The following is a 15,150-nucleotide window of genomic DNA, read 5'->3' on the forward strand; positions in this document are numbered from 1 at the left end:
AAGGTAACTTCCAAGCACAAAAACCACACCAGAGTAGAGACCACAAATCCCCTCATTGTTATTGTTACCAGGTTAATTGTTGACTGTGAACTACCCTGCATCTATTCATGTAAAAGAAGTACGTGTCTATCATTTCACTTTTTACGCAATCCCAGAAGTTCCCCCACTTTGCTTTCTCCTGTCTCCCTAATATGTCACTGAAGGATTTCCTGTAACCTGTTTACATCTTCTTTTAATTCTAATACATAAAATAATGTGCAAAACTGCCATTCTCTGGAGCATTTTCTCAACTCTGAGGTATTACTTCCCAGCAATTGTCAGTTTGGCTCAAATAAACTCATAAAAATTCTCTACAGGTTTGAATGTTTCTTATGCCGACTACTCATGAGTGGCCAATCAGTAATTTTTTTAAAAAGTGATTTAAGGGTGAACTTTTAAAATCATAATCCAGAAATACAGTGTCGAGTAAACAGAGGCAGTCTGGCTTCCCCACCCAGGTGTCTGGGTAACTAAGGGAAGCAGTTTCCCATAACCTTGAACAGGCCTGATAAGTAGGGTTCCCTCAGCCTTGAGTTTATCAGCCTGGGTCTGATAAACTGTTCCCATAATATGAAGTAGGCTCGCATGTGCAGAATCATGTTACATTATATGTTTTGGCTTTCTGCTGGCTTTGTCTATCTCTAGTACTTAAGAAGGCACCTTGAATCGTGCATGGCTTGCCCACCTGTGAATAAAGGCATGTCAAGCATCCCCATGGCTCCAAACATTTTCTTCCGTCCCCCTGAATCTAGAGTGGACCTGCCAGGCCTTGACCAACCGCAACACATGTGACATGATGATTCAGTCCTGAATCATAACACTTATCTGTTGCTGGTTTGGGTTTTTCTATTTGTCTCATTGAGTTAATGCTACTGAAGATCTAACTTTTCAAATAGCACAGTTTTTTACAATATGATCATTAATAGTAGGTTTGTTTTTTATTGCACTAGTGATAGGGGACTCAAGAATTGGAGAATTTTAATTTAAGGTAAATAGTTATAAGCCTAGTAGGTAATGTGTATGTTAAAGCTATTGTTTCAGGAACTGAAGGTATGAGACCACAAGCAGTTCCTCCTTTGTGTCTCAGGACTGCAAGCAATCAAGGTGGTATCTGAGCCATTGTCCTCCAGGGTGAGATGACCACCACCTAGGACTCAGCTAAAGACCACCAGCCAGGGCAAGAATACTGCAGTTTTCTTAATCCAATTAACTTTCCCCTGAATTCCAAATCTCTTACCTACACTTTGTTTTCCTCATAAGGAGGCCATTTTAAAATGGAATTTAATAGATGGTAGGTAGAAAATTGACAGGGGGAGGGCAGGAATAGTGTGGGAAATGTAAAAACTAAAGAACTCAAGACATATGAACATGAACTAAAGGGGGGGAATGTGGGTGGGAGAGGGTGTGCAGGGTGGAGGGGAATGAAGGGAGGAAATGAGACAACTGTAATAGCATAATCAATAAAATATATTTTTTTAAATGGAATTTAAGACAGTCTGTTATGGTACAAACCCACCGTCTTCTCAGATCATCAGGCATCTGAATAAAGCACCCATAAAGATTCAATCCCTGTCTCTGCTTATCAGGTTCAGTTTGTGACAGGCAGTATGAACACTGGTCTCTTCCAATTTCACTAGGAGAAATATAGATACTTAAAACAATGATTAATTTTAATCCATATGATCAGTTTGATAGTTTTGGTTGATTTTTTTCTATTTTTTCACCCCAGGGCCATTGTGTTCCCTAAGGACCTGCTACCACTTTAGGGGAAAAGAGGTTGTTAATGGAAGAAAAAAACAAGTAAAAATGAATGTTATCTTTTTACTACAGACCCATTCACTCCTCTTCCTTTTAGTAATTCCCATCTGCTTTTCCTGTTTTTACTTAACACCAACAGGACTGGACAACCTGAAATACCTATTCTTTTAACTTTCTCATAATTTGAATTTACTGGTCTGATAAATAGAACATGGAAGGCAGAGAACAATAAATACTGATTTTCTAACATGCCACTCAAAATGGGAGATTATATTGGCTAAATACTACCTATTATTATCATAGGGTATGTATATTATGAACTATGTCTGTTCTTAGTGACAACTTCAAGTTGGACATTCTACAAAAGAAAAAAGGTTTAAACTTTTAAAAAATAAAATCTGGGCCCTGGCTGATGTGGCTTAGTTGATTGAGTGCTAGCCTGTGAACAGAAAGGTCACCAGTTCAATTCCCAGTCAGGGCACATACCTGGGTTGTGGACCAGGTCCCCATGGGGGACATGTGATGGGTAACTGATTGATGTATCCCTTTCTCTATTTCTCCCTACCTTCCCCTCTCTCTATAAATAAATAAAATCTTTTTTAAAATTATTTTTTAAAATAAATAAAATCTGGCCCTGGCTGAGTGGCTCAGTTGGTTGGTATGTTGTTCAGTGCACAAAAAGGTTGCAGGTTTGATCCCCGATCAGGGCACACACAAAAGGCAACTGATCAATGTTTCTTTCTCACATCGATGTTTCTCTCTCCACCTTGTTCTCACTTTCTCCCTCCCCTCCCTCTTCCTCCCTCTCTGAAATAAAAAACATACCCTTGACTTCTGGCCAAGATGTGCCATAGGTAGACACACTGTGCCTCTTCGCACAACCAAAATAAGGAAAACAAAAATTTAGAAACAAAAAACAACCTGTACTGACAGAAAATTGAACTGTATGGAAGTCTGACAACCAAGAAATTAAAGTAGACACGTTCATCCAGACCGGTAGGAGGGGTGGAGTTGGGCAGCTGGGTGTAGAGAGGGGTCTCAGCAAAAAGAGCGGTGGCTGGCGGACCCAACAAGGCAGCGGATTGTGGAGGGGCATAATGCAAAAGGCAGCTGGTAAACCGGGTGATCCCACATTCTTGCACAGATAAACCATGCAAAACTGGGGAGTGAGACAACAGACCGAGCAACCCAGGGTTCCAGCACAGGGAAATAAAGCCTCAAAACACTAATTGAAAACACCTGTGGGGGTTGAGGTGCTGGGAGAGATTCCCAGCCTCACAGGAGAGTTTGTTGGAGAGACCCATACGTTCCTAGAACATACACAAACACACCCACAGGGAATCAGTACCAGAAGGGCCCAGTTTGCTTGGGGGAAGTGGGGAAAGTGACTGAAATCCAGCAGAGAGAGAAGCAAGTGCTATTGTTTCCTCTCAGGCCCCTGCCCCACATACAGTGTCACAACCCACTGACTGGGTAGCCCCGCCCTGGCGAACACCTAAGGTTCCACCCCTCATACCATAACAAGCTCGAACAGACCAAAACATTATGGCTCAAGCAGAAGGACAGCTCAAAGCCCCAGAGCCAATACTTCTAAGTGACAAAGAGATAGCCAACCTATCAGATGCACAGTTCAAAACACTGGTGATCAGGATGCTCACAAAACTGGTTGATTTTAGTCACATATTAGATGAAAAAATGAAGGCTACACTAAGTGAAATAAAAGAAAATGTACAGGGAAACAATGGTGATGGACAGAAAACTGGGACTCAGATCAATGGAGTGGACCAGAAGAAAGAAAGAAACAATCAAATAGAAAAGAATGAAGAAATAAGAATTCAAAAAAATGAGGAGAAGCTTAGAAACCTCCAGGACATCTTTAAACATTCCAACATCCCAATTATAGGGGTACCAGAAGAGGAAGAGCAACAAGTGAAGAAGTTAATGAAAAAAATAATAAGAGAGAAATTCCCCATTCTGGCAAGGGAAATAGACTTCCAGGAAATCCAGGAACCTCAGAGAGTTCCAAAGAACTTGGACCCAAGGAGGAACACACCAAGGCACATCATAATTACATTAGCCAAGACCAAAATGAAGGAGAGAATCCTAGAAGCATCAAGGGATAAGGGGACAGTCACCTACAAAGGAGTACCCATCAGACTGTCAGTGGATTTCTCAAAAGAGACCTAACAGGCAAGAAGGGGCTGGAAAGAAGTATTCCAAGTCATGAAAGGCAAGGAACTACATCCAAGATTGCTCTATCCACCAAAGCTTTCATTTAGAATGGAAGGGCAGATAAAGTGCTTCTCAGATAAGGTCAGGTTCAAGGAGTTCATCATCACCAGGCCCTTGTGATATGAAATGTTAAAGGGACGTATCTAAGAAAAAGATAGAAAAAATGTACAGTAAAATGACAGCAAATTCACAATTATTAATAACCACACCTAAAACTAAAACAAAAACAAACTAAGCAAACAATAGAACAGGAACAGAACCACAGAAATGGAGATCACATGGAGGGTTAGCAACAGGGCAATCACAGGAGGAGAATGGGGGAGAAGGTGCAGAGAATAAGTAGCATAGATGGTAGGTGGAAAATAGACAGGGCAAGAGTAAGAGCAGTATAGGAAATGTAGAAGCTAAAGAACTTATAATCATGACACATGGACATGAACTAAAGGGGGGGAATGTGAGTGGGAGGGGGTATGCAGGATGGAGGGGAGTGAAGAGGAAATATGGGACAACTGTAATAACATAATCAATAACATATATTTTAAAAAGTAAATAAAAATTAAAAAACATACCCTTGGTTGAGGATTTACAGGTCTATCTGAAAGGCAGCAAAAGCTATATTCTTTTTTTAATTTTTATTTATTTATTTTTAGAGAGGGGGAAAGAGAAACAGAGGGAGAGAAGCGTTGACAGAAGAGAGAAATATCAATTGGTTGCCACTCACATATGCCCTGACTGGGGACCGAACCTACAACCCAGGCAAGTGTCCTGACAGGGAATTGAATCAGCAACCTTTTGCTTTGCAGAGCAACACCCAACCAACTGAGCCACAGCAATCAGGGCAGCAGTCAGAATGCTCACAGAATTGGTTGAATTTGGTAGCAAATTAGAATTTGGTTGTAAATTAGGTGGAGGTAAAACCTATATTCTTTTGACATAAAGGTGCGTTAATTCATTTCCCAATACCTGAACTTTTTTTTAAGAGCTCCTACTATATGGATACAAAAAGGCAAAATCAGATATTCTTCCTTTATATCTAATTAGGATAAATCACATTCAAATATTAGATTTAATTAAGTGATTAACAACACAGCTTCCTCAAATAGGTTATGCCAATTTCCCCTTCATTTCACATTAGTTCTATTAGCAATAATCATACATTTACATATTCTGGATACTAGACTCTTATAAGATATGATTTATAAATATCATCTCCCATTCTGTGGATTGTATTTTCATTTTTTGATAATTGTAAATTTTGTTTTTAATAAAATATTGCTTTTATACAAATTTATAGGTACAGTCAACTTAAATTTACTTGGTTTTTAAAAACTTCTCTTTAAATTTAGATACAGCAGTGTTTCCCATAAAAATTTATTTTATTGTACAGACATTCTTAAAGAATGTGGCCTGCGCAAAGAAAAGGAAGCCCGAGTTCAATGTGGCAGGCACTTCTGGTTCTGTACCTGCATTCAGGGCAGCTGAGGGTCATGGCCACCATTGTCAAGCTGCTTTCTTCTCACTTCATCCAGGAAGTCATAGGTCTGCTCTGAAATGTCAAAAGGTTCATGGACTCCCTCTGATGACAGCAGAGCTTGGAGGGCACCCTGGTTTTCTTGGTTTTGCTTCAGGAAATCAGTGATGACTTTCCACCGCGCAGCCTCAGTCTCCTCTTCTGCCCACCTGAATGAGGGCAGGAGTGTAGAGTGGAGAAGGGGGACTGCACAGTCGTGGTAGACCTGGAGAAATACAGCCTTCAGGAACTCTCTGTCTCTCTGGGAAAACAGAACAAGTTGCTGTGAATGGATCTGTGTCATTATTTGCTGTGTTAAATCAATGAACTCTGTTAACTAAAAGCCATTAGGGGTGGGGTGGAGGTGACACAGTGCCTGGCAGGTCACGGGCTCTGCACCAGGGACTCAGTCAGAGAGCAGCCCCTCTCAGTGGAAAATAGACCCCAAGTCACCGTGGAGCAGAGAGGATCAGTTCTCCCTCGGTCCACAGGGGACTCTGAGGCCCGGGCTCTCCTGAGCCCCACTGAGGGTGTCTCACCACTTCCATCAAGGAGATTGGGGTGCTGAAGTCTAATCCTCATGACAGGGGTGTGCGTCCAAGTAAATGCAGCAATGTGAAGTCAGCTGTAACCATGTAATTCTATTATAGCACATCAGAGAATTGTAACGTTTTTGTAAGGGAAAGGCAGCAAGTGTTCTGCATGCAATTCAGAGCAAGCAGACCCCAGGAGTAAGATTTGCTGTCAGACTCTTCCCAAGTGACAAGAGTCTGCAGCGTAGACACTGTCACTCGGCCCCTGACACCGAAAGGCTGAGAGGGAATCACAGAGCACACAGCCCGAAGGTGGAGGCATCCAAACACAGCGGAGTCTGCACACAGATGCCGCCCCTCCCGGCCACCTGTGTGTAGAGGGCGATTTCCACAGGCTCAGGTCCCACAACTTATTCACAGCTGTTCCAGGAGAGCCTTACCTCTGCCTGTTCTAGCAAAGGTCAATGTAGAAGTGCTGGTCAGAGGGAGGCTCAAATAAAAATACAATATGCATACTCCCCCTGCCTTTCAGGATTTTTAGTTTACAGACAAGTAACACTTTAGAAGTCCAAAAACCATGGGCCGTGGGTCCAATGTGGCCCACACCTCCTTTTTATGAGTAAAGTTTTATTGACACAGTCATGCTCAGACATTTACATACTGTCTATAGTTGCTTCTGGGTTACCATGGCAATGCTGAGTCACAGTGACAGACACCACAGGGCCTGCAAAGCCAAAAATATTTACTAGGTGGCCCTTCACAGAAAACATTTGCTGAATCCTAGATTGGAGCAGACAAGGCGCTGCTCACTGACAGTGCAGGTACTGTTGGTTTACAGTGACCATGCTTCTGTGGAATTCGAGCACGAGCCATGCTTTTTTCCAATGTATGACCCAGATGAGTCCAATTTTTTAATTTAATCTTTATTGTATTTTTTTCTAATTATCATTTTGTCCCTTTATACCCTCCTCTCCTCAGAGGCCAACTTTATTTTTCCCTCTCCTTGCCTGATAAAGACTTTGAGAGCTACAAGAAAAAGAAATTTTAATAAGAGAAATTTGATAGTCAACCAGGAGACTTTGGTTTAGAAACTTCCCCTCAGCTAAATGAAATTCAGTGATCTGAAAGGTCACCCAGACCATTCTTGGAATGTGTCTTTGCAAGCATAATGACCCAGTTTAATGGACTCAGGATTATGACTACAGCTACTTTCACTAAAATAAGAAAAAGCCATTATTGGAACGGGCAAGCACACACCAACACTGCAAATAGGATGTTTGGGTGGAAAAACACATTACCTTCTCTGATCTTTTTAATGTACTTTCTTTCTCAGCCCACGAACACTAAAAAAGAAATAGAAATGTTAAATTAATCTGAGGATTCACAAGTCTTTGCCACATGCCTGCAACTTTACTGTAAGTGAACCTACGGATGGGGCTTAAAAGAGAACTGACACACATCAGAACTGAATCTGTGGGCATCTAATGCTAATGACCAGAGGCCAGACTGGCCAGGCAGGGAGAGATGCCTCAGAAACCCATGCTTCTTACAAGTTAAAACTAATCTAAGAGCAGAGTCAATGAAAAAGTAACACATACATTCAAACTGCACAAACACAGTAGCTGAACAACCAAACACTAGCAAGTTTTCAAGGTGAGACAGTAAAGATGGTAGGAAATTCATTTGTCTACAATTCTGTCTGCTGGGAGGATGACAATGGTCAGGTGACGTAAATGCAGCACAGCTCCACAAGCGAATATTTTCAATCTGTCCACGAGGACAGATCAATGCTTTTTTAAGAAATAAAATCCCGGAGTTCCTTTAGCCACACAGAAGTCTGGATGGAGCTTCCTGGCGCCAGCTCCACACACAGTAAGCAAGGCAGCACCTGGCTCTGAGCTGCTGGGTCCTGGGCTCACAAACGTGTCCTCCTGCAGGCGCCTGATTGCATGGGTTCCACGGACGCATCAGCCCCTCCTCGGTAGGGAGGCCTTCACTAGAAAGTCCTGTGACTCCCTGGAAGAGCCGCCTTCGGGGGTATTCTCCTAAACCTGCTGAGGCTGCACCCAGGGTCCTAGAGAGTATGAAGAGGACCCTTAGAGCCCAGAGTGCTTCACTCGACAAGCCAGGTGCCATCATTGGCAATCCAAGCACCAACAGCAAACTGGACTTTGCTGAGCTAACAGTAGGAAGCTCACACACGGCACAGCATGAACTTTGTTAGGAATCTGGCTTAACACGAATAGCACTCAGCAACTTTAGACCTATTGCCGGCTGGTGACATTTGCCCATTGTTCTTAAGTGTCAAGGTCCCAGCTCACTTTTCCCTGAGTTACCAGGAAGCAGTGGCATGTTTCACCTACTGTAACTTGGCAGGAACAGAAAAAGCATGGGGGAGGGGAGGCCATTACTATGCACCAAGATCACAACTCCCTCCTCTGGACCAAACAGGAGACCACCTCTCAGCTCCCTTCCAGTTCAGGGGGGCTGTGTGACTGATTCTGGTCAATAAAGTGCCAGCAGAGCTGCCCATGCCATCAGGGGGCACAGGCAGAGGGAGGCCCGTGGACAGGCCCCCATTCTCTTCCTGAGGGGCAGCTGGGAACACAGGAAGCCACTCGTGCAGGTGATGCAATCAGCCTGCACCCTTGGGTGACTGTGTAGCGGGGCCTCCCACAGATCCATGCTGCAAGGCACCGTGAGTGGGAGCAGAACCTGAGCTAGCGACCTCGCACAGCCTAGCTTCTCCCCCGTCATACAGGGCACCACCAAGAGAAGGCACAAGACTGGCTGTAGGAACAAACTACTCTTTCGTTTTATCATTTATTATTTAAATAATTTGCTTTGGAAAATTAAGAACATACAGAGGTAGTCACTGTTGCCTTTCTAGAGTCTATTCTCCTGACCTGTTCATAGGCAGCTATATAAATATAAATGTATATACTTAAACAGACTTATACAACAAATGGACCTTATTGCTTTCCACATAATAGTATCTGTGAACAACTTCACGCTACTGGAAAAGCCCGTGGTGTATCTGGATGCACCCAGAGCTGTGCTGCGTGGCCAGCCAGGTCACAGCCCTTTCTGCTGTCTGCTCACCAGGAAGTGCAGAGGTTGGACTGGACCAGCCCTGGGGTTCCTGCTAACACCAACGCCCAGATTCGGGGACTGTTACACACCCAGAGAAACCTCCCAGTGCCCAGCACAGTGCCTCAGCCACAGTGGGCTCTCATGAAATCTTTATCAAATGAGTCAATGTACGTATGTCCTGCATAACGAATACACATTATGATACTAATGACTTTATAAGGGAAGAAGGAGAAATTCTGCATCATCTAACTACAGTGCCAAATGAATTTGTCTGCAACTATGGGTAATCATATGCCTTGAACATTTGAAGTGATTTTGTTGGAAACTTTATTGTTACTGTTGACAGCCCCACACCAGCCACAGCAGCACATGAAATCAGTTTCAAAGTCTCATAAAAATCTCCATTTCTCTGTCAGGCTCATATGACCTCCTTCTTTACCAATAGAAGTCGCCTCCCAACACAGCTCACCTTCCTCCTGCAAGCGTGCTCCCCAACCTCTCTGTGCTGTCGGGAGTTTTCCTGACAAAACCTTCACGGGTCACCCTCCCCACCTGGACATGAGACTCACACAGGCCGTGCCCAGATGGCAACATTCAATCTGGCAACACTCAACCTGCCCCATGGGTAGCTGCTCTGCTCAAGAACACTCTGTAGTCCTTCCGGCTGCAAAGTTTTTTTCCGTGCTGAGCCTTCCACCTGTAGTGTCTCCCACTCCCATCTCTGCCTGTCAAAATCTGACGTGGCCCCAGCCGGGTATCAGCCAGGACCTCTTTAATGGAACAATTCCTGGTCCTCATTTGCTGCCTTCTTCAAGTCTCCAAGGACCTGGGTCATACTTCCCCTGAGCCCCCTACCTTGGTATCTGAGCATCATCCTGGTAGGCATAGAGGTTTTCTAATAGTCATTGACCTTGATAAAGCAAGTTGAGCTTTTTATAAAACTGACATTCTGAAGATGAAAAATGGCTGAAAATGGGAGATTTCATCTGGTTCAACTAGCGGCCATTTATGCAGGAGATAGTATATATCAAATTAAACAAAAATGATAGGCATGCCCTGACTCTCCCTTGAGAGCTCAGTTCACTTATCTAACACACCATTTTGGATTGTTGCTCTTGGGCCATAGCTGGTGGCCATCGTAAGTCAAGGAACAGACGAGAGACAAGAGATTGCCACGGTGTATGCGGCGTGCACTCCACCTGGTTAACCGGTCCTGGGCAGCCTGGGAAAGTTACACTCACACTAAGAAAGGGAGGATGGGACCAAGTGAGCTAGAAAATGGACACAGATCAGGAGGTGTCATCCAAATAGGGGGAAAACCCTAGAGCAGGTGTCAGAACATGCCGGTGCAGTGTGTCCAGCTGCTTCCCGAGCACACCAGGCCACCCACCCGGAGAGCATCCATCACGTCCGGCTGCTGCAGGAGCTCGGGGAAGGTAGCCAGTACGGGATTACTGATTAAATCTGAAATACAAAGACCAAAAAGGATTCTATACAAATTTATCCAATGTTTTACTGCAATAGAAAATCATTCATTCTGATTAGAATTGGGATCACAATACTTGTTGACAACGCATTCTAACATTTAATCCTCTAGAAGTCAACCTCCGTCCTCCCCTACACCCATACCCCAGAGGGTTCTGGAACGAGCCTGTACCAAGGGGACAGAGCTTTTAGGGTAGAAGTAAAGTGGCTCTGAACAGAATAACACTAGAAAACTGTGCTCTTCAGTGTTTTTTCCAGGCTCACTTCCCTCCCATGACGGTGGTGTGGTAGGAGGAGTCAGGAGGCACCAGCAGAAAGGAGGCTGCTGGTGCCTGAGTCCAGTCCCCTGCACTTGGGGGAGAACCCTGGTGTCTGGGGGTCACCGGATGGTGGTGAATGAGACTGGAAGGCATCGGGGCTTGGGGATTTGGCCACGTGCCTAAATACTGTGCAGGAGAGTAGTGGTATTCTACAATAAGTAATGGCATCTGAAAGACCTGTTTGAGGAAGTCCACGAGGAAGAACACTTTGGAGATGATCCTGTATCTTTAGTAGGGGGAAAAATAAATCCATTCTCCAGATTTTTCTAGGTTTATTCTGATGGCCAGGTTCCAATGAAGCCAATAATCTGAGTAACCTTCTCTAGGACAACAAATAAGCTTTATCTTTTTTAAGAAGTCGTGTCATCCATGAATTGCTTCTAGAGTCACTGAATTAAATTTAAAGGCCAGTGATGATTAAAAGGCTTGCCTTAACTGTCCTCTCTTAGAGTGATAATTGCTCCTTGAGAAATGTCTGTGCCTCTCCGACTTAGAGTTCCGTTTCCATTACCCATCTAGGTGTCAGGTCCCTGGCAGAGGACCCGTCTCACCATGAACTCTACTCGTCCAGATGCTAAGGCACCACAGGGCTCTCCCTCTCACTCCCTCTCTCCGGCCCCACTGGCGTGCTTTCAATTCCAGTCCCTCCAGCGCACCCATGTTTTCCTGCCTTGAGTCTTCACACAAACTATGGTCTCTCTGTCCAGGAAGCAGTATCCCCCACCTCCTTCTTCATAACTCGAACTCCTCTCCCCGGGCTTATCTTCACATCACTTGCCCAGAGAAGGCTTCCCTCACCCTACACATTAATTCAGGCCTTCCTACTGTGTACTTTCTTGTGCATTTTTCTTCAGAACACTTATTCCAAAATGTGGAAAGGATTATTCGTGTGATTTTATGTTTAAGGTACATCGCTCCACTAGAGTAGGAATGGCTGTGCCTGTCTCACAAGGCCTGGCATGCAGGAGGCACTCCAAACACACCTGCTTTCGGATCTACCGAATTCAAAGACTGCCCAGTGAAGTTAATTTTTTTTGAGGCAATCCTTGTAATACGTACATTCCTTGTTGCAAGTTCAATCATGTGTGGCAACTCATGTTTAAACCTATTTTTAAACATTTTACTGGGAAAAATTTCAAGTTTAAATAAAATTGCAAAAATAAAAATAGTACACAGAACTCCTGAATACCTCTCATATGAATTTGCCAATTTTAACTAATCTGTTGATATTTAAAGTTTATACATCAAGAACCAGTTATTTTGGGTGATTTCAGTCTCTTTCCAGAAAGATGATGTGAATACCAAACATGGTAGAAACAGATTATTCAGAGACAGTGAGGAAAAATATGATTATATCTGAGTTTTAGGAACTCAAATCTCCAGAACTGGAAATAAGAAAATATGTATATGGTAAAGAACTAAGTATGTACTGAGCTCACACAGGATATACACTAAGTACAATGCTTTGCATCTGTAGTAATTTATTGACTCTGATGCTATTTTAAAATTTTTATTTCAAATGTCACTTTTGGAAGAAGATATAGGTTATGTTTACTCAAAGCATGATGCATTATTGTACAAAAGGAAATTGCAAAGACCCCTTACCAGCACTTTGCATGCTCATCCTGTCTTTCAGGAGTACATCTCCAAGAATTTGGCGATAAAATATCAACAAATGAATGTAGCACATACTTCCAATTAATGTTTCTGGCAGTAGACTATTAAAGAAGAAAAAAAATGTTTTAACTAAACAATCTCCTACATTCCAACCTACAATATTTATTTATTTGTTTGTTTGTTTATTTATTTATTTATTTATTTATTACTTTTTGTTTCATTATTGGAAAGAGTGCGACAATTATGAGGAAAATTCCTACTCTAAGCTGGCCACATTAAACTTTAATCTACTTTTTTATGTGTGTACTTTCAAGTCTCCACTCTGTTTTGTCATTCCTATGCTTCCATTTATCTATCACCCATGTTAAATGTCAAATTTTTAAAAGTCATGAATTACATGTTTTGGAAACAAAGAGACCAGTCTGCTACAAGTTTTAACAAAGCCATGGGGCCACCCCAGCTGATGCGATGAACGCAGAGGAGACTGAGTTCAGACTGTTCACAGTGCTGGATGGAACGTGGGAGGGTGTGGCAGACTGGACTGAACTCCGACTTTCCTGCTTCCCAGTTATGGAACTTTGGGTCAGTTAATTATTCTCCTTGTGTTTTGCTTTCCTTACCTGTGAAACGCAGATAGTAATACCTGCATTTTAGAAGGTTAATAAAAGGATTAAAATGAGGTGAGTGTGGCATTTTTAATGAAATGCCTGGTACACATTAAGGACTCAAAAACAGAAAATAAATTTAAATACTGAAGTTATTATCAGCTTAAAATAGATTATTTTCTCTATGATGTTAAATACAATCCCCATAGTAACCACAAAAAATATAGAATGTACACAAAAGGAAATAAAAAGGGAATTAATGAGTCACTACAAAAAATCAATTGAACACAAAGGAAGGCAGTCAGGAAGAAATGAGGAACAAAAAATATCTATGGGTCATACAATCACTAAAAAAGTGGCAATACTAAGTCCTTCCTTATCAGTAATAGCTTTCAGTGTAAATGGAAGTCAGGGACTGGAAGAATGGGTTATGAGATCCAACTGTGTACTGCCTACAAGAGACTCTGGATCTAAGGACACTTATAGGTTGAAAATGAAAGGATGGACAAAGACATTCTGTGCAAAGAGTAAACAAAAGTGAGTAGGGATGGCTAAAAATAACGTATCAGACAAAATAATCCTTAAGTCAAAAAACTGTTACAAGAGACAAAGAAGAATATTATGTAATGAAAAAAGGGTCAATTCACCAAGAAGAAGTATGTAAGGCATATATGTATATATAAAATATTAGAACTCCTAAATATACAAAGCAAGTAAAAGAGAGAAATAGATCTATAATAATAGTAAAAGACTTCAATAACCTACTTTCAATAAAGGACAGAAGAACCAGGCAGAAGATTAATAAGAATATAGAGGACTTGAACAGCACTGTAGACCAATTGTAGCTAACAGACACACACAGAACACTCTGCCCAACAACAGCAGAATACACATTTTTCTCAAATGTACATGGAACATTCTATGGGATAGACCACATGTAAGTCTTAATGATTTAAAAAATCAGAGGTCTGGCCAGTGTGGCTCAGTTGGAATGTCATCATGTAAACTGAAAGGTCATAGATTTGATTCCTGGCCAGGGCCCATGCCTAGGTTGTGAGTTTGGTCCTAGGTTTGTGGTATGCACCCCACCAATCAATGTTTCTCTCTCACACCCATGTTTCTCTCCCTTTCCCTCTCTCTAAAATCAATAAACATGCCCTCGGATGAGTATTAAAAAAATTAAAACTGAAATCATACAAAGTATCTTTTCTGATCACAATGGAATGGAACTAAAAATCAAGAGCAGAAGGAAAACTGGAAAATTCACACATGTGGAAATTAAACAACACACTCAATAATCATGGATCAAAAAAGAAATCACAAGGAAAATTAGAAAATACCTACAGATCAATTAAAAAGAAAATATAACATACCAAAATTTATGGGACAAAGTGAAATTAAGGGTGACATGTATAGCTACATTAAAAAATAAGATCTCAAATCAACAACCTAACTTTACAATTTAAGGAAATAGTAAAAAGAACAAACTAAAGCCCCATCAAGTAGAAGGAAGAAAATAATAAAGATTAGAGAACAGATAAATGAAATAGAGGCTAGAGAAACAATAGAGAAAATCAATGAAGCCCAAAGTTGGTTCTTTGAAAAGATCACCAAATTTACAAACTTTTTTCTTTTAAAATTTCTTTTAAAATTTTAGAGAGAGAGAAAGGGAGGGAGAAAGAGAGGGAGAGAAGCATTGATTGGTTGCCTCTTGCATGCAACCCAACTGGAAACCAGGCCCCCCAGGCATATGCCCTAATTGGGAATCGAACTGGCGACCTTTCACTTTGTGGTGCAACACCCAACCAACTGAGCCACACTGGTCAGGACAAATTCCCAAACCTTTAGTTAGATGGATTTAAAAAAGAGAGAAATCAAATTATTAAAATCAGAACTGAAAGTGAGGATATTACTTCTGATTCCATGAAAATAAAAAGGAGTATAAGAGTACTATAAAA

At 41.9% G+C, this 15,150-nt stretch overlaps 1 protein-coding gene across 5 annotated transcripts in view; it reads right to left on the minus strand.

Moving 5' to 3' along the window:
* Positions 1 to 5,386: 5,386 nt before the first annotated feature.
* The window catches only part of NPHP1 (nephrocystin 1), an 82,786-nt gene continuing 73,022 nt past the window's right edge, over positions 5,387 to 15,150 (minus strand). For all 5 annotated transcript variants that reach the window (XM_037054994.1, XM_037054996.1, XM_037054993.1 and 2 more), the window contains 4 exons: positions 12,576 to 12,688; positions 10,556 to 10,629; positions 7,371 to 7,415; positions 5,387 to 5,801 (listed from right to left, as the gene is read on the minus strand). In XM_037054994.1, coding sequence (XP_036910889.1) covers positions 5,499 to 5,801; positions 7,371 to 7,415; positions 10,556 to 10,629; positions 12,576 to 12,688 — 535 coding nt within the window. In that variant the 3' untranslated portion in view covers positions 5,387 to 5,498. The remainder of the gene's footprint in view (positions 5,802 to 7,370; positions 7,416 to 10,555; positions 10,630 to 12,575; positions 12,689 to 15,150) is intronic.

This window comes from Sturnira hondurensis, unplaced genomic scaffold (genome assembly GCF_014824575.4).
Source record: "Sturnira hondurensis isolate 20B ecotype Veracruz unplaced genomic scaffold, ASM1482457v3 Scaffold0008480, whole genome shotgun sequence".
Lineage (NCBI taxonomy): Eukaryota > Metazoa > Chordata > Mammalia > Chiroptera > Phyllostomidae > Sturnira > Sturnira hondurensis.